Here is a 20,319-nt window from a genome sequence, read left to right as displayed (position 1 = left end):
AAAATACTTCTCAATATCTTAAAAGAGAAATACTTTTATTTAACTGACTTGCTTCCCAAATGCCCAGAATCCTTTCCAACTGTCATGCACTTTTTCCAAAAGTAGTGTAGTGGTTAGTGTGCTGCATCACAAATCCAACATTCTAGTACCCTGGTTTGAATTTACATGCTGTCTTCATGTTTACATTAGTTTTAATTCAGGAACTTCGATTTTCCTCCCAAATGCCAAAATATGCACAAATTAGGTTTATTGGTGCTAACAAATTTGCCATGTGTATGCCTAAGTGTATCCTGTGATGGACTGGTGCCCTCTCCTGGGTTGGTTCAGGCACTGAATTAAATCCTGCTGTAATAGGATCCAGCCACATGTAACCCTACATTGAATTAAATGTGTATGACATTGTGACTTTACTGTATATTATGTAATGCTACTTTTTGCAGAGTTTGAATGCATAAATAATGCAGTCATGTGTCGACCTACGCTCCATTCAGCGTAGGTCGACACATGACTGCATTATTTATGCATTCAAACTCTGCAATGGAGCGCGAGATCAACAGGCAGATCGGTGCGGCATCCGCAGTGATGCAGGCTCTGCATCGGTCTGTCGTGGTGAAAAAGGAGCTGAGCCGCAAGGCAAAGCTCTCGATTTACCAGTCGATCTATGTTCCTACCCTCACCTATGATCATGAGCTATTGGTAGTGACCAAAAAAACGAGATCTCGAATACAAGCGGCTGAAATGAGTTTCATCCGCAGGGTGTCTGGGCTTTCCTTTAAAGATAGGGTGAGAAGCTCAGTCATCCAGGAGGGACTCAGAGTACAGCCATTGCTCCTCCGCATCGAGAGGAGTCAGATGAGGTAGCTCGGGCATCTGATCAGGATGCCTCCTGGACGCCTCCCTGGTGAGGTGTTCCGGGCACATCTAACTGGGAGGAGGCCCAGGGGAAGACCCAGGACACGCTGGAGGGACTATGTCTCTCGGCTGGCCTGGGAACGCCTTGGGATTCTCCCGGAAGATCTAGAAGAAGTGGCCGGGGAGAGGGAAGTCTGGGTATCTCTGCTCAAGCTGCTGCCCCTGATCTCGGATAAGCAGAAGAGGATGGATGGATGTGTCGACCTACAGCTCCATTTGGGACCAGCCATTTGGCTATATGTCAGATTTCACGTACAGGTCATTACAGTTGAGGCTCTGTCAAATGGGTACCCGGTATGCATACTTCAACTGGTGCTATAGAGTAGCATGAACCTATCTTCGAGTCTTTGTGTAAGGGAAGGCGGTATGGGCTGAATACATAAGAATTAGCCACATGGAGCAGCTCTAATAAAATTAAAACTTACAGGGCCTCCAACAGTCAGAAAATATATGAGATCCTTTGAAATAATAATAATTATAATGACAAAATAATTATTACTGTCTACAACAACAACAACATTTATTTATATAGCACATTTGCATACAAAAAGTAGTTCACAGTGCTTTACATAATGAAGAAAAGAAAACTAAAAGACAAAATAAGAAATTAAAATAAGACAACATTAGTTAACATAGAAAAGGAGTAAGGTCCGATGGCCAGGGTGGACAGAAAAAACAAAAAAAAACTCCAGACGGCTGGAGAAAAAAAAAAAATCTGTAGGGGTTCCAGGCCACGAGACCGCCCAGTCCCCTCTGGGCATTCTACCTAACATAAATAAAATAGTCCTCTTTGTAGTTAGGGTTCTCACTGAGTCACTTGATGCTGATGGTCATACAGACTTCTGGCTGTTAATCCATCCATCATTGTTGGAACATCACGGTGCTTTGAGTAGATGGTCACCAAAAGGACACCGGAAAAGAAAACAGAAGAGAGAGTAGGGGTTAGTACAGATTTTAGAGCCACCATGAATAGTTATTATAATGAATTGGATATACAGAGTATCAGGATTTAAATTTCTGTGAAGTTATGAGAAGGCCATGCTAAAATAATGTGTTTTCAGCAGTTTTTTAAAGTGCTCCACTGTATTAGCCTGGCGAATTCCTATTGGAATCTACAAGGTGTTTCATTCTTCTTGATGGAAGTAGTACTAGTATGTTGTACCGTGTTAGCCATTGTGAATGCATTGAGAAGTTAAGCAAAATTACACCTTCTATTGGCTAACTAAAAGATTACAATATGCAAGCAACTCAGGCCCCTTCTTCATGCAAGATGTAATCAATCTTTTAATCAATGTAATCAACCAAGTTTTAATCTTGTAATCAATCAAGTTTATATCTTGCCCAAAGAAGGGGTCTGAGTTGCCTCAAAAGCTTGCATATTGTAATCTTTTTTAGTTAGCCACTAAAAGGTGTCATTTTGCTTGACTTCTCACTTGATGAAAGTAAAAAGTATAAATCATCTGCACAGATTGGAAACAAAAAAGATATGCCAGCTGTGTATTCTTTTTATTGTAGGTTCCAATAACTCAGCGACATGTTGTTTGGAAAGGAGTAACTCTTTACTTGAACAGTCGTAGACATGTACAACAACTTCTGCAAAACACCAACTCCTATTACCGCTTCCTCTATGTAAATTAATTAAGACATTACTGTTAGCTCTCAAGTTCACAGATCAACTATCATTACAAGCTGCGCGTATTGGAGATTGTGGCCATTTGTTGGTTGCAACAGGAAGAAAGACAGGAAATGTAGCCACAAGTATGTAACAAAAAAGACATTCAGTCTTTATGGTCTCTAGTGGCTGATTTTGGTAATTTCTAGATCATTATTATTTTAGTGTTTTCCTACAGCCCTTGATTGTATGGATGGTCACAACTCCATAAATTAGAGCATGACTGTATTGTATGTTAGAAATAAGGTACCCTTTCAGTTTTTATAAATCTTTATTATTTCAATTAAACAGTAAAGTAAAATACCAAATAAAGTTAGAAAATTGGTATGAAAATATATCTAAAACTACAAAAAACAATATGAGCTCAAAGTTCAAATAGTCTATGTAAGTATTATATTCAATTTTATTTTAATATGTTAACAAGGCATTCAATTTATAGTAACATGATTAAAATACAGAATTTTTTTAATAGTAATTGATGCTTTCCTCTAAAAATGTGTCAAGAATACATCAAACATCAAGCACATGTAATCTAAACCCTATAATGGTATTATATTTTTAGTTTTTTACAGTACAGTGTTGATGGCTATTAGGCTGCTGTTTAAAGCATCAGGAAACAGTCTCTAATAAATCTGTAGATTCTCTCAGTGTTTGAATTTTTGTTGTTGTTGCATTGTTTTCAGTGTGAATTCTGGCATATTACATACAGATGTAGATTAGGTTTATTTACAACTCTAAATTGGCTGAATGTAGGTATTTGCTCAGGTATCCTCTGTGATAAACTTGTTGTACATCCAATACTGGTGCCCACCTTCAGTTTCATACTGTCAGGATAGTTGCCACCTTCCTGCACCCATACAATATACTGGAAAAGGAGGGTTCAATATATTGGAAAATGGATGGATGTTTAGTAATGTTTTATAATTATACAAGATATTCCACAACTACAGACATATTTATTATTAAATTTACACAGAATATGATTTCTTTTTAAAAGCATAATTAAAATAATTTCCAAATATTTGATAAAAACTAATTGGAACCTTCTTGAGCTTTATTCTGTATGGCATTGAAAGGAAAAACTATGTCTGATATAGTTTTAAAGAAGACAACAGCTGATATTTAATGAATGTTTGATCTTTCTTTACATTTACCTCCACTGATGAAAATGTATTAAAATGTTCTCAAGAAAATGTTAACATCGCTGGCCCCTAAGGCAGTAACTGACCTTTTTTTATTACATAATGAGGATCATTTATTATCTCTCAATGTATCTTAAAGTTGGCATCAAAATGCCACCTTGATAATTGCTTTCAATTAGCTGCGAGCAGAGGAAGCTCTCATTAAATGTCTTACTTAATTTGACTGAACATGAAGAATGTATCATTTAGAAAACAGAGAGGTGTAATATTATGTTTCACACTAAAAAGAACACTAAAGTTCTGTTATCAGCTGCTCTTTTCATTCAGTTTTATTTTCATCCATGATGCTATCCATAACAGCATAGTTTTAGCTTTTGAAATTAGAATTATAGTTCATATTATCAGAATAACTGAAAGTTATTGGTGTGAGAATATGCAGTGCCAGGTACTATTAGATAGCTTGAACAACCTTGCACACACTGTATGCTTTTATGACAAGTTGGCATTTTTTATCTAGATTTAACATAAAGAAGTCAATTGCTGGGATAGAGTGGGGAATTGTTCTGCCATACTTATGTTAAACCAATGACCCTAAAAACAGGAAAGTAATATTAAAAAGCAAGAATCCTGATAACAGTGCCATAGTGGTTAGTACTGCAGCCTCACAGTTCTAGAGACAGAAAATGTCCCAAATATGCAATATTATACAATTTATTTTTTTGTATAGCCCAAAATCACACAAGAAGTGCCGCAATAAGCTTTAACAAGCCCTGCCTTTTGACAGCCGTGGCCTTGACTCTCTAAGAAGACAAGGAAAAACTCACAAAAACACCCTTGTAGGGAAAAAAAATGTAAGAAACCTTGGGAAAGGCAGTTCAAAGAGAGACCTCTTTCCAGGTAGGTTGAGTGTGCAGTGGATGTCAAAAAAGGGGGTAAATACAATACAATACACAGAACAGAACACAAGTAGTCCTCAATACAATATAATAGTGCAATAGAAATATTACAAGTACAGAGCAGAATTCAACAGTAGATGATATCACATAATACAATTAAGATTTGTTCAGAGTCCTGGAGACCTTGGCCATCAGGCTGCCTCCTCCTATTGGCCATTCCACAGCTGAGACAGCACTGGGCCGGCCAATCCGATGAAAGGACCCCTCTACCTGACAATTCCTGCAATCGTTCATCAGAAATTACTTTATCTTAGGCAGGCAAAACCACTTGGCAGGTGGGCAGTGTCACCAAGTGCCACATTTGAGTACCAAGAAGACAAACAGAATAGCTGAGGGTTAGTAACAATTATAAGTATCATATTATTTATATTTTAGTGTTAATGACTAACAACAGAAATGCAGTATGCACAGTTAATCATCAGCTTTAGTCAGAATATGCTATACTGAAGTAGTGAGTCTTCAGCCTATATTTGAAGGCTGAGACTGAAGGGGCATCTCTTATAGTAGCAAGCAGACTATTCCACAGTTTAGGGGCCCTGTAACTAAAAGCTCGACCTCCCACTGTTATTTTATTAATCCTTGGAATCATAAGCACACTGGCATCTTGAGATCTTAATGTAAGTAAGCCGGACCTTGACCATTTAAGGCTTTATATTTTAAAAGGAGGATTTTGAAATCTGCCCTAAACTTAACTTACACTTAAGTGTAAGGATTTAAGAACTAGAGTTTTGTATTCATATTTTCTTGTTCTTGTAATAATTCTTGCAGCAGCATTTTGGATTAACTGGAAGCTGTATAAAGAACAGTTTGAACGTCTAGTGAACACCGCATTGCAGTAGTCAATCCTACTAGAAATAAATGCATGAATTAATTTCTCAGAATCCCACTTATTTAGAAAACGTCTTAATTTCCAAACATTTTTAAGATGGAAGAAACTTGATTTAGACAGCTTTGTAATGTGCTCTTTAAATGACATGCTAGAATCAATGATAACTCCTAGATTGTGGGCTGATTCAGTAAAATTAATGGTGATTCCAATTGAGTTAAATGATGACAAAATATTGTTGTGATCAGCATCATTCCCTCCAATAATTAACATCTCTGTTTTATCAGTGTTTAAAGACAAGTAGTTCTCACCCATTCACTCCTTTAATTCACCAACACAACTAATTAAATATAACATTGGAGAAACTTCATTTGGTCTAAAAGAAAAGTATAACTGGGCGTTATCTGTGTATGAGTGAAAATTAACATTATGTTTTCAAATGATAGATCCCAGTGGAAGCATGTAAAGTGAAAATAGTAAAGGTCCCAGTATTGAGCTTTGTAGGACACCATATCTCAGTTCAGTGTATAATGATGGAGTACTGTCAGCACATTTCGGCATGTATTGGAATTGATTTGATAAATAAGAATTAAACCAGGCAGGGACAGTGGCTGTAAGCCCAATGTCATTTTCTAGCCTGTGCAGTAAAATAGAATGATCAGTGGTGTCAAACACTATGCTTAAGTCTAACAACATATTTACAGTGGAGTTTCCTTCATAAGAGGATGTCAGAATGTCGTTTACAACACGAGTTAGTGCCGTTTCTGTACTATGACCAGTGTGGTGACTACTTTTTCTAGTATTTTAGAGAGAAAGGGTAAATTTGAAATGGGTCTATAGTTATTAAGTATGTGTGGGTCTAGGTCTGACTTTTTAAGTAATGGTTTGATGACTGGCACTTTTAGTGCATCAGATACTGTGCCAGGCAATAATGAACTATTAATAATGTTAAGAATAGGTGCTGCAAGAACTTCCATTGTGCTTTTTACTAGTTTTGTTGACACAGGATCTAGGGAACAAGTAGTAGGTTTCAATTTAAAAATTAAAGTCAAGACATCCTGCTCTGTTACAGGATTAAAATGTCTAAAGAGTTAAAAGCAATGTGAGACAAGGTCTGCCATGTTAGTATACGGTTTGCACTGTGATGCTGAGATCTGGGAAGTTCATAAAGTCTGTGCTGCTAATGTCTGTTGGCATTTTGCACTGTAGATCTGAATTCCCTTTTGTTAAATTAGCCACTGTTCTAAATAGTACCCAAGGATTATTATTATTGTTATTTATGATTTTAGAATAGTATTCTGAGCGAGCTTTAAAGAGAGCTTTTTTATATTTTTTAACACTCTGTCTATGCAATTTGAAAGATCTGCAGCTTTGTTGTTCTCCATTCGCGCTCCAGCCTTCGAAACTCTAATTTAAGAGCTTGAGTGTTCTCATTAAACCAGGGTGAGTTTCTATGTGCTTTGATCACTTTTGTTTTAAGGGGAGCCACTGTGTCCAAAGCATCTCTCAAGGTCATATTATAATGTGATATTAGCTGATCTAAATTGTTTCCCACAATTACACTTGACTTACTCAAAGTATTTATAAATTTTGAAGCAGAATTACAGTCTAGATGTCACACTGTCTTTGTTTTAATCTGTGAGTGTATTTATTGGTAAGGACAGAACCAAACCAAACGTAATTAAGTAGTAATCAGAAATAACTTAATTTAATGGAGTAATACTTACATTTTGAATTTCAACTTCGTAAATTATAATTAAATCCAATGTGTGGTTATAATTATGAGTTGGACCTTTGACAATCTGACAAAATCCTACTGAATTTACAAGTAAGTAAATCATTGGCTAAAAGTGTCAGTTTCCACATCAATGTGTACATTAAAGTCCCCCCATCAGCACTATGTGATCATAATTTATAGCCAAATCATAAAAAGGTTGCCAAATTCAGTTATGAACAATGACTATGGTCCTGGTGGTCTGTAGACTAGCACTACAATTGTGTTGGAGCCTGTTTTAATATTTAAAATGAATGCCTCAAATGATGTGAAGTCGCCTACATTTTTACAAGCAATTTGCATTTTGTCGCAATTAATTATTCCAAGGCCAAGGAACGAGTATCCATCTGGTGACGCCATAGCTATGGGAACAGTGTCAAACTTATTAAGCCAGGTTTCAGTGAGAAGACACAGATCAGATTTAGTACTTAATACAATATCATTTACCAAAACAGCTTTATGTTCAATAAGCTCCATTTAAAACTGCATTCTTCTTTCTGAAGAGATGATATGTTTTTTGTTTTAATTTGAACTATTTCTATTACAGGTGCCCCTGGTGGAGGGTCTGGTTTTATTTCTTGGTCTAATCATACACCTTATTTTTTGGTTATCAAGTAATTTAAAGTCTGCATCATGACTAAATTTACTGGATGCCCCAAAACAGTGATTATGGGTAACAACTTCAGGAAAGTAACAGGTGTTTTAAACAACAGCCTGTGATTTAAGATCGCATGACAGTGGCCAAGATGGTGCTCTAATCAGTCAGCCAGGCAGTTTTGCTGCCATATTTTGGGATAATAAAAAAAGATCCCCTCCAGTTAGGATGCAGATCATCCCTTCTGAATAATCCAGGCCTTTCTCAATTGTTCATAAAGGCTATGCTTTTATTTGCAGGTTTCTAGACAACAATGAAGGAAACACAATCTGTTATAAATCATATCCCCTCTATATAATCTTGATAAGGGGCTAGATACAACTAAATTCTGACATTTTCTTTTAGCTTTGGTGCATAGAGAGATGAAGTTCCTCTTTAATACCTTAGATTGCTGTAAATAAATATCATTAGTGCCAGCATGCAGCAATAAGGTAGATACTTCATCGTCAGCTACACGATCCAATGTGGCCTCTATGTCAGAAATCTTCTCCCCTGAGAGGCATTTAACATTAACTGCTGGTTTAATATAGTTTGGTATTCTAACATTCCGCACTATGGAATCGCCAATTATATTACCAAATATGTGCAGATTAATTGAACTGATGACTCTAAGTTGTCCCTGTTTGGTGTAAATGTGTGTGATTGCATGCATGAGTGTGTTCTATGAATAAATGGAGGCTCCTCCAGGGCTGGCTCCTAACTTCAATTTAATAATGCTAAAATAGGCTCCTGTTACATGCAATCCAGTTTTTGGATTAAACAGGTTCACAAAATTAATGGATTCAATCAGTAAGTGTAGCATTGAAGTTGCAGAGCCATGTCAAGTCACAAAGATGATATGTAGAAATAAATTAAGAAAAACATTTAATTTTCATTGCTTTGTTTTTCAGTTATTTATAGTAGCATTCAGTGATTAACCCATACATCTTTGCGATGTGAGAGAAAACACCTGAACAGACTAAACTCAACATAGACCTTGCTTGTGCTGGAATTTACCAACTACTGTGCCACCATGTCATCTTTGTAGATTATATTTTAATTTTGTCACATAGTTGTTTCATTTATGAAATGCTAACATGTAATGCCTTTCAATAGCATCAGTGCAAGCTTACTTCTGTTTCTGTAAACATTGTTTCAAGTCTTCCACTGAACCATGTTTGTTTTGTTACCCTTTTAAGTATATGAAGCATAGCTGTCACTAGATCCGTAAATTGTAAGGACAGGAATTTTCCTAAACCTCATGGATCATATAGGTCATGCTGATGTGAGTGGACTAACATTTTTTCACAGCAATATGAAAGACCAGTATTGGGATATGGAAAGCATTTAGTTGCTGCAGTTGCAGATAAAGGTGGCACAACCAGATATTTGCAGATGATACCATACTAGGTGGATTGGTAGATAATCTAGAATAAGATGAATCATTACAGGGGGAGCTGGACAGCAAACAGGCTTGGGCAGCTTTGTGGCAGATAAAATTTAATGTAACTAAATGTAAAGTATTACACATAGGAAGTAAAAATATCCTGTTAGAATACAAAATGAAAGGTCTGAAAATTGAAAGTATACCATATAAGAAGGATTTAAGAGTTGTAATAGACTTGTCACTATCAACTCCCAGACAGTGTTCAAGAGCCATTAAGAAGACTAACAGTATGTTAGGTTATGTAGAATAATAATGTGTAGAGTACAAATCATAGGACATTATGCTCAAGCTTTATAACGCACTGGTTAGACCTCATCTGGAGTACTGTATACAGTTTTGGTCTTCAGACCACAACAAAGACATATAAATGCTAGAAACAGTACAGAGAAGAGCAACTAGGTTAATTCCAGGACTGCAAGGCATGAGTTACGAGTAAAGATTAAAGGGGTAAGCCTTTTCAGTTTAAGCAATAAGAGATTCAGAGGAGACATGATTGAAGCGTGTAAAATTAAGAAGGGAATTAATACAGTGGATTGAGACTGTTACTTTAAAATGAGTTCAACAAGAACACATTTAGAAACATGTTAAGGGTAAATTTTGCTCAAACATTCTGAAGTTTTTTTCCACACAGAGGACCATAGACACATGCAGTAAGTTGCCAAGTAGTGTGGTAGTCAGTAGGAATTGACTTGATGTTATTTTAGAAGAATTAAGTGGGTAGGACTGGTGAGGTTTGTTGGGCTGAATGGCCTGTTCTCATCCAGATTGTTCTAATGTTCTAATTAAGTTTAATTATGTTTGATATCTTCAGTCATTCAATAATGAACATAGATAATGTGTTATTTGTCCAATAAAGTTTCTTTTATCTATTGTTAGGGCATAAAATAATCATTGTCAAAAGTTATACTAATAAGAGGTAATACTTTTACATGACAATGTATTTACAAAACACTAACAGGCCTTAATGAAATGGTCTCACCAGCAGGTCTAATAAGAGTATGCTATGCTAAATTGCTAAACTTTCAACCTTGATTTAAATGCTGAGAAAGAGAGATGATGTGTGACATCTTGTTGATTGACTGATAGATGTTTCAAGAATTCTGCAGGAATTATAATTATTGTTGTAATTGTAAGAAGGCATTTATCATAAAACAGCATTGTAAAATATACCATGAGTGTAGCATGTGTGTTGGTAGGGTGCTATAGTCATTCCCATTTGAATCTATCCCTATGCTTAATTGGAAGCAGATGAGCTATAAGGATGAAATAAAAGGATGTGAACAGTTTAGGAAAAAATGCTACAGTTAGTGCAATAGTCAACTCTGCTTTATTAAAAGTTATTAAAATGTCAAAGATAAAATGAGTCAATGCAACTTTTTCAAGAACTTTAGAATTAAATTACATTTTTTAAATTGGTCTACAATTATAAATCATATTTGGGTCAGATTTATCAATGTTGTTTGGCAATTTTGAGCAGCAAAATTTGCCAAAGCATTTTTTATATAACATATACTGTGTTCACGGGTGACCTTGTTTGCCAAATATTTTCCTGGAAATTTGCCATGCATTTGTCTTTGACAAAAATGTTTTTTCCCCAGTGTTCCATGATACTTTGCAAGGCCAGTGTGACATCATAGAGCTGTAGCAGCCATGCACAGAATTTTAATTCTTTTGTACTGTAAATATACTCCACCTCTCATTTTTATCACTGCTGAATCTGCTTCAGGCAAATGTGATGTCATTAAATGCACAGTACTCCGGCTGTATTTGCACTCCACATGCATTTAAAAAAAATCCAGTATTTTCATTTGAGGGGTATGTTAGCTGACCACAACGAGAATATAATGAGTACTGTTGCCAAATATATCATATTGATCCTGCCATGCCACATGGTTAATTGGGTATGCCGGCTTAATGCATATGCAACTAGCCACACAATTAGCGAAGAGTCAAAACAAACCTTAAAGACAGCCCTCCCCATCGTGCTCCCCAAATCAGAAAACACATGAGACCTTGTGAAACAATAGCCAACAATATATTAGTATTTTCAAGAATTTTTCTGTCTTCTTTGAAGCATTTTCAAAGATAGATCAGAAATTAAAATAAACATATCAGCTGCATGGATGTTGCAGTGCTGCATGGCTATGCATGCCAGCAGAAGTGCATCTTCCAAAAATGCTGCATGGCATGGCCATTTAGTACACTGAAGTTTGGTACTCTGTGAGTGTAATAATATATTTTTGGTTTTGTTTGACATTTTGCTGGTTTGTGGCCATTTGTTGTGGCTTGTTTGTGGTTATCATTTCATCTGCATCTTTTGCTATTTAAAGCACAGTGGTTAGCACTGCCGCTGCCTCACAGCTCAATTTACATTTTTGGCCCCAATAATCAGTCCAGCATAGTTGCCCTTGGGGACACTTAAAAGACCATTGTACCATTATAATCCACTCAAAACTAGCTCAGTTCTCCTTTCCCCACTGACTTCAATGAATTTCGGTAAGTTCGGTGAAGTTCACAGACATTTTCAGGATTTTTAGGATAAAATGAACTCCACACCGTTTGCCCCTTACTGGTACTTGGCAGTAGGTATTTCCTATGCATTAGCAACTCTGCCTGTTAATTAGTATGTATTGATAATGTTAAATATGACTGCTGCAAAAAAGTTAAATGAACATTTTACATTTTGTTGGGACTGATTCTAAGGCCGAGCTGGGTGGTTTATGCTGCAGTTTTCCTACAAAATTCCAAAAAAGAGCATTTTAGGATATTTTCTGACTCTAAATGTGCCTGTTATAAGTTACTGTCAGATTGTGAGAGTATATGGCAACCAAATGGGATTCAGTCAAGAAAACTATCAGCATAAACTCCAGCTCAGGACATTTCAGTTATAATGATTTAGTAAGTAAACTAACAGAATACTTCTATACTCTACTCCATGGTCAGTGCTGTTTGATTTCTGTTGTGTTACAGTAACAATTAGCAAGTTCTGTATTAAAAGTTACCATATTTCTAAAACTGAATTACTGAGTAAATAAAAGAACAATACATAACAGCAAAACCATGGGTCAGTGCTTAGTGCTGTGATGGTAGTTTCTGATTATAAATAACACATGAAAATTAAACCTTTGATTAATCTTTCAAATGTAGATGCAGCTTCCTAAAAAAGAAATTTTGTCCATCCAGAAGTTTTGGATGAGCTACTTCTCTAAAGCTTGACATAAGCTTCACTGAGGGGCACAATTATCAGAGTTATAAAAGGAACATACAACTTGATCTTTCTGTTTAATGAAGCAACACATGGAAGCAGGTTAATTTGTTTGAAGGGAGCTGCAGATGTAATAAATTTCCAAAGGGAAAGAGAAAGCCTTTTTTCATGTTAAAAATGAAAACAATTTAATAATGTGCTTCTCCTTTTAGCATTTATGTGGTTTTAGAGTAGTCAGAATAAGTGAATCAATAAGGATGGCATAAGAAGCAAAATAAAATACATTCGATGTTACAATATAGTGGTGTGAAAAACTATTTGCCCCCTTCCTGATTTATTATTCTTTTGCATGTTTGTCACACAAAATGTTTCTGATCAGCAAACACATTTAACCATTAGTCAAATATAACACAAGTAAACACAAAATGCAGTTTGTAAATGGTGGATTTTATTATTTAGGGAGAAAAAAAAATCCAAACCTACATGGCCCTGTGTGAAAAGGTAATTGCCCCCTGAACCTAATAACTGGTTGGGCCACCCTTAGCAGCAATAACTGCAATCAAGCGTTTGCGATAACTTGCAATGAGTCTTTTACAGCGCTCTGGAGGAATTTTGGCCCACTCATCTTTGCAAAATTGTTGTAATTCAGCTTTATTTGAGGGTTTTCTAGCATGAACCGCCTTTTTAAGGTCATGCCATAGCATCTCAATTGGATTCAGGTCAGGACTTTGACTAGGCCACTCCAAAGTCTTCATTTTGTTTTTCTTCAGCCATTCAGAGGTGGATTTGCTGGTGTGTTTTGGGTCATTGTCCTGTTGCAGCACCCAAGATCGCTTCAGCTTGAGTTGACGAACAGATGGCCGGACATTCTCCTTCAGGATTTTTTGGTAGACAGTAGAATTCATGGTTCCATCTATCACAGCAAGCCTTCCAGGTCCTGAAGCAGCAAAACAACCCCAGACCATCACACTACCACCACCATATTTTACTGTTGGTATGATGTTCTTTTTCTGAAATGCTGTGTTCCTTTTACGCCAGATGTAACGGGACATTTGCCTTCCAAAAAGTTCAACTTTTGTCTCATCAGTCCACAAGGTATTTTCCCAAAAGTCTTGGCAATCATTGAGATGTTTCTTAGCAAAATTGAGACGAGCCCTAATGTTCTTTTTGCTTAACAGTGGTTTGCGTCTTGGACATCTGCCATGCAGGCCGTTTTTGCCCAGTCTCTTTCTTATGGTGGAGTCGTGAACACTGACCTTAATTGAGGCAAGTGAGGCCTGCAGTTCTTTAGACGTTGTCCTGGGGTCTTTTGTGACCTCTCGGATGAGTCGTCTCTGCACTCTTAGGGTAATTTTGGTCGGCCGGCCACTCCTGGGAAGGTTCACCACTGTTCCATGTTTTTGCCATTTGTGGATAATGGCTCTCACTGTGGTTCGCTGGAGTCCCAAAGCTTTAGAAATGGCTTTATAACCTTTACCAGACTGATAGATCTCAATTACTTCTGTTCTCATTTGTTCCTGAATTTCTTTGGATCTTGGCATGATGTCTAGCTTTTGAGGTGCTTTTGGTCTACTTCTCTGTGTCAGGCAGCTCCTATTTAAGTGATTTCTTGATTGAAACAGGTGTGGCAGTAATCAGGCCTGGGGTGGCTACAGAAATTGAACTCAGGTGTGATACACCACAGTTAGGTTATTTTTTAACAAGGGGGCAATTACTTTTTCACACAGGGCCATGTAGGTTTGGATTTTTTTTCTCCCTAAATAATAAAAACCATCATTTAAAAACTGCATTTTGTGTTTACTTGTGTTATATTTGACTAATGGTTAAATGTGTTTGATGATCAGAAACATTTTGTGTGACAAACATGCAAAAGAATAAGAAATCAGGAAGGGGGCAAATAGTTTTTCACACCACTGTATGTTTCACGTCACTGTTTTTACCAATATTTACTATTTATTATCAACCAATATGTTGTCACATTTACATGAAATCAATAAATTACTACTTAACAAGCAATGACAAAAACTTAAAATGTACATGTAATATTTAAACTTTGATTAAGGCATAAGTTTGCAACTCCTCTTCTGGCATCGAAGCATGAAAGAAAAGTAACTTTTAATACTAGTGCAGTATACTAAAGCAATTATTGGTTGCCATCTCATTAAAAAAACAGTCATATTTATATTGCTTCACAATCACGTTATTTCTATATGTCATTTTTGCAAGTTTCAGAATTGGATCGTGTTTATCATCTTTAGTGTGCAGCCTCCAGCAGGGCATGCATACTCCCTGAGTAAATGTTCAGCAGAGACTCCAGCTTTTATTACTGTATATCCTTCCCTAGTTGTACTGTGGTGATTTTAAGATGCAGAAAGAAAAAACAATACTAAAGAAAGGATACACTTGGCTTCTTTTAATATCAGCTGGACACTCACAATAATACAATTTTTGAAGGAGAGCTACTGGCAAAAGCTTGCAGTCATGAGGTTTGAGAGAGTTCGGGAGACATGTTTCCTAGGTAGGAGCAGGAGCGATATCTTCCATCCATTTGTTGGTGAGCTCTAATGATCAGCGAAGTTGCCAGAATTTTATGCTTTTATTACAGTCTTTGTTTCCAAAATAAGAACATGCATTTGCCAAACATGGGCTAAAATCTTGTACTACCTGTGCTGCCAAGAGTGGCAGCCTGCAACAGCAGCTCTGTGTTTGTTTGTCTTCATCTTTGCTTACTATGGGTATGCAAAAATGTGAGGAAGCACTCACACTCTCTTGCACACAAAAGCAACTGCTGGACCTGCGGCCTTTGTTTACTGGAGAATCAGATCAACTCACCAGGCTGTCAGCAAAGCTACAGCTTAAAAATCGGGGGAAAAAAAACAGGTGCCAGACTTCACAATAAGAGAAGAAGGTACAGACTTTATTTGCCTTCAATTATCATGGGTAATGTACGATCGCTGGTGAATGAAATGGATACAAGCAGGCTGTTAAAAATGCAGAAGAAGGGAACAAGAACGGAACTAATGAATCAATCCAGTCCTAGTCAGTCCAGCCCTCCCCCAATACTGCTAGACTCTGTGTGAAAGCTGGAAAAGATTCCAGAATCCCAAATTTTATCTGCACCCTGCATGACCTACAGTGACATCACAGCATCAGTCTCCAGCCCCCCTTCACTCCCTGGATTGTGTGTCTCTGCTGATGAAGTGAGGAGAGACCTGGGAAAATCTGCATAAACAAGGCTTCAGGGCCGGATGGAATCAGACCAGATCAGAAATATTTGCCAGCCATCTCTACAAGGTCCTTCAGCACCTGTTCTCTCTTTCCTGTCTGGTCCTAGTGCCAAAGAAAGGCCATTCCAGTGATGCAAAGGACTTCAGATCAGTTGCTCTTACTTCATATATCATGAAGACCTTTGAGAGGCTAGTCCTAAAACAGCTACTACCCCAAGTTTCAGAACATCTGGATCCTCTGCAGTTTGCCTATCAGACACAAATACTGTATGTACGGAGGATGCTTTCATCTACATGCTCCATTAAGCTTACTCCCACTTGGACATAGCCAGCACTGCTGTCAGGATCATGTTCTTTGACTTTTCCAGTGCTTTTAACGCCATTCTGCCTTACTGACTGGGACAAAATCTCGTGGGTTTAAATTTTGATGCTCCTTCAATCTCCTGGATCATGGACTATGTGACCAACACACAACAGTTTGTTAAGCATTAGGGACTGTGTGTCAGAAATGGTGGTGTGTAATACCTCAGGGAACTGCTGTGTCTCCCTTCCTGTTAACCCTCTACACAACAGATTTCCACAACAGATTAGATTTTTTAGCAGCAAGACAAAAAGGGCCACCCCACTGACACACATAATAACCAATCACCATCAAATGCTCCAAAGTTGGACAAACTTCTACATAATTGAATTGTGTTTACATACAATGTATTAATTAGGAATCCAAATAAATGAATACAAAAAATGCCTTTTTAAATGATTATCCAGATATATTTAGGTTAGCCACCAGGAAGGTCACTAGTTGATTAATTAATGATTAGATTCAGTTGCTACTTTGTGCATGGACTACAGTATATTGTTGAGGACTATTTGCTTCAGGAGGGTTATCCAGGGCTTACTCAATGTTTAAATCTTTTTGGCTAATAAAATTAAAGTAATACAGTGGTATCTCTGCCTGTTATGAGGCATTTGTTTATTTATATAATACAAGCTGTCTCCCGTGGCTCCGCCCACGTAGTAGTGAAACAGGACAGTGAGGAGTGCCCAGCCCGGCTCCCTACTCCTGACATCACGCTTACCTCTTCCCTCGGCCCGCAGCCTCTGTCTTGGATTAGCATGAATATATCGCTCCTGCAAACAAACTATGATTCTTAGTGCGATGAGAGAAGTGACAGAAATGTTAGAAAAAAACCCAATCTAAACCCATTAAGTACAGTAGTTCTCTCGTGAAAGGCATACAGACAGACGTTGGATTTTATATATAGTAGAGATACTTTCAGCACCTACTTTAATTTATATTAACTGCACCATGAGTTATTTGTATTGACTATTGGGTTTAGGGTTAGGTTTTTTTAGCTTTTGGACAAAGGGTGTGGTTTAGAAATCTGTCGATGGATATGCCCCTTTGTTCCCATTCACATTCAGTGATGTTTTTGACTTTTCGATTGGCCTCAGTTTCAGACAGGGTGCACTGCTTGCTTTTGCAATATTAATTAAATGACTGGTTGAAAATGCATACATTTTAACCATTTGTGCTCTATTATTTCTTAAATGTTAGCTTCAGTAATTAAAAATAGATTGAAAGATTCCTTAAGTGCATGAAACATGACAGAAAAGAGTGTATGCAAGCAAGTTACAGAAATAATTTTTATTTATGATTTTATATATTGCACATTTATCAACAAAAATAGTACAGTTGAAATACAGCTTAACGCTCCTGCATTACATTTTCAAGGACTTAGTTTAGTTCCTGACTTAACAAACATCTTTGTTTTCCCTCTCTCTGTTTGTGTTAAGGTTTTCAGGTTTTCTAGATTGGTTTTCCACATCCAAAACGCTTGCACGATAATTTAAATGATATCCTTTTTCCCCATTGTGAATGAGTGCGAATGCTTGTATGAGTATGCACCAATCTAGGCTTTTGTTCTTATAGTGTTGTTTTTATACAGTAGGTCCTGGCTCACTGTAACCATGAAATAAGCTAAATCAGTTTAAAAAAATGGCTAGATGTGTATGCCATGGCAATAAATCATTTTAGGACACACACTGTCATTTGATAAGTAAGTGCTATTTTTATACTTTACTAAAATTGTCCCTCACGCTATATTTAAAGAATGTTAAAATGTACAGCCCCAGCTAGATTTCAAGTAGCAATTGCTGTAAATGCACAGAACTATTGTATTTATTTAAACAAAGTTAATAATAATTTATTTTCAATTGTTGCAGAAAATATTTAGGAGATAAAGAAGAGTCTTGAGCCATCATTATAAATAAACTCCAACGTGGACGTTTTTTGTTTGCACCAACTGGTAGAGTTCGATTTGTTCAATGTAACATGGCAGAGTGAAGAACTTTAACAAAGTATTATCTTTTCATTTTGGTTAATTTACTTAGTATTTAAATATATTTTAATTTGCAGCAATCAGCATACTGCTAAATGGCATATTCTAGAAACACCCTTAATGTCATTCGGCATTAGAGAAAGTCCCAAATTAGATAAACATATTAAAGTCCTAAATAAATATCTGGTTAAAAGAAAAAAATACTTCTTATATGTAAAACTGCATCAAGGAGGAAAATATAACATTAAGTGTGATATATTGTATGATACCATGTTCTAATTTAAATATGCTGATACAAATGAAGTCAGGATATCCTAGTTTAATAACAGATGGGCAGTTTCAAGCACTTTTTTTCTTTTCCCTTACATCAATACAATTTTATTTTATATATTTGCAAAAATATGTTTTCATGCAAGAGTCTTTTCTCTAGCAGCTGTATGATTTTTTTTATTAAGAATGGAAAAAGAAGTTGATATCATTACATGTGTTTTGTTTTAGATCAAAATAACTCACAAGAATCAAGCTCCAATGCTGATGGGCCCACCGCCTGTAAGAGGATTCTTCTCTTCATTAGTTCGAAAAACACGACACCAGAGCAAGGAGTAGAACTTTGGAAGGTTTTTATATATATAGTACAAAGTTATGTGTGGATTCTTACATTCTTTACATTCATAAATTTTTATTTCATATATATATATATATATATATATATATATATATATATATATATATATATATATATATATATATATATATATTTGAAACTTACATACATATTTATAACTTCAAAATAGTATTTGTGTTGCATGCTTATTATGATTATTTTTATTATTATTTTTTTTACTTTTTTTGAAATTTTTACTTTTATACCTTATGCCTGCATTGTCTTTGTTGGCTGATAAAGTTTGGAATAGCAAAAAGTAAAATTTGTCTCCTAACAATTTTTAATTGATTTCTACTTTTCCCTAGAAAAATGCATAGGTTTAAAAAGTAAAAACCAGTCAACATCCACTTATGCCATTTTTACCAGTGTTGCCAGATTACAGTAAATTTTAGCAAACTGTATTAAATGCCTTCAGCTATAGAGCACTTTGTTTAGAGTGATGAAAAAATGTCCAAAAGGCTGAAAAGCACTTAACAGTTATCAAATAATTCTTATCATTTGTTTATAAGGGTACATTTTAAATTTTATATGTACAAAATATTGTATTGTAAGAATACCAAAATTTTAAATATTCATTAAATGTAATTGCACATTAAATTAGTACAAGTATAAAAAAGAAAATCTCAAGAAAATAACTATTCAAAATCTGTAAAAGATTATTTCTAGTCATAGGCATTCCAGTGTATCTGTAAAATATGTCTTTTTATCATTCTGTACACAGTGTATAAAGCAATTTATGTGTCTGTGTGTGTGTGTGATATCACATTTGTTAGCCATGTCTTAGCTACGCAATCATTTACTCTGTCAAAAAAACATAAAATATCATAGGTTTGGAACAGCTTGCCAAATGCTTATCAACTCATCCAAGAAATTGCAAGGAGGACCCATCTTACATTTTATGAAGATTTAAAGAATATTTTACCAATGGGGATTATTAGTGTAATCCTAGCCCTTCAAAATAGGTAAAGCTTTTATTAATCTAACCAAGAATAAGAATTGTGTGCATTTCTTTCCTAAATAGTTCATCATTTTCAATTTTGATAATGTTTAAATTTTGCTATTTAGTGATCACACTTAATTTTTAATTATTCATTCATTTCTTCCATTACAAGAAGTTTTAAGAGTATCTGTATAATGTAAACATACTGTATAAGGATGCACTCATTACATGTATTCTTTAGGCTTCATGAACAAAATAATCTTTAAAAACACTTCCATTATGCAAGAAGCCTTAAAGTAACTGTATCTGTAAGTAAATTAAGTATCTGTATAAATTAGTAGTTGTAAGAAGTTGTAAGTTCAAAAGAAAGCAATAAAATAAGTAAAAGCTTTCAGGACTGTTTTAGATACAGTGCCATGTTTGGCTCCTGATACATTTAGGCTACATAAATTAAGATCATGTGACCTTACATTTCTTTCAATATCTTCATAGCTGCAATCATCTTCTACACAGCTCTGACAAAAATGGCAGTTTTTAGCAATAATCTGGCAATCAGAATAGGAACTGTATCCATAGAA

The 20,319-nt window shown here is 35.8% G+C and overlaps 1 protein-coding gene across 1 annotated transcript in view; it reads left to right on the top strand.

The window, feature by feature from the left end:
* The window catches only part of dgkb (diacylglycerol kinase, beta), a 696,992-nt gene extending 678,161 nt beyond the window's left edge, over nucleotides 1-18,831 (top strand). The window contains exon 25 of the mRNA XM_028817172.2: nucleotides 18,636-18,831. Coding sequence (XP_028673005.1) covers nucleotides 18,636-18,743 — 108 coding nt within the window. The 3' untranslated portion in view covers nucleotides 18,744-18,831. The remainder of the gene's footprint in view (nucleotides 1-18,635) is intronic.
* The last annotated feature ends 1,488 nt before the right edge of the window (nucleotides 18,832-20,319 follow it).

This window comes from Erpetoichthys calabaricus, chromosome 13 (assembly GCF_900747795.2).
Source record: "Erpetoichthys calabaricus chromosome 13, fErpCal1.3, whole genome shotgun sequence".
In the NCBI taxonomy this organism is placed as follows: domain Eukaryota; kingdom Metazoa; phylum Chordata; class Cladistia; order Polypteriformes; family Polypteridae; genus Erpetoichthys; species Erpetoichthys calabaricus.
Note: the sequence above shows the minus strand (reverse complement) of the source record. Positions and strands in the feature narration are given on the sequence as shown.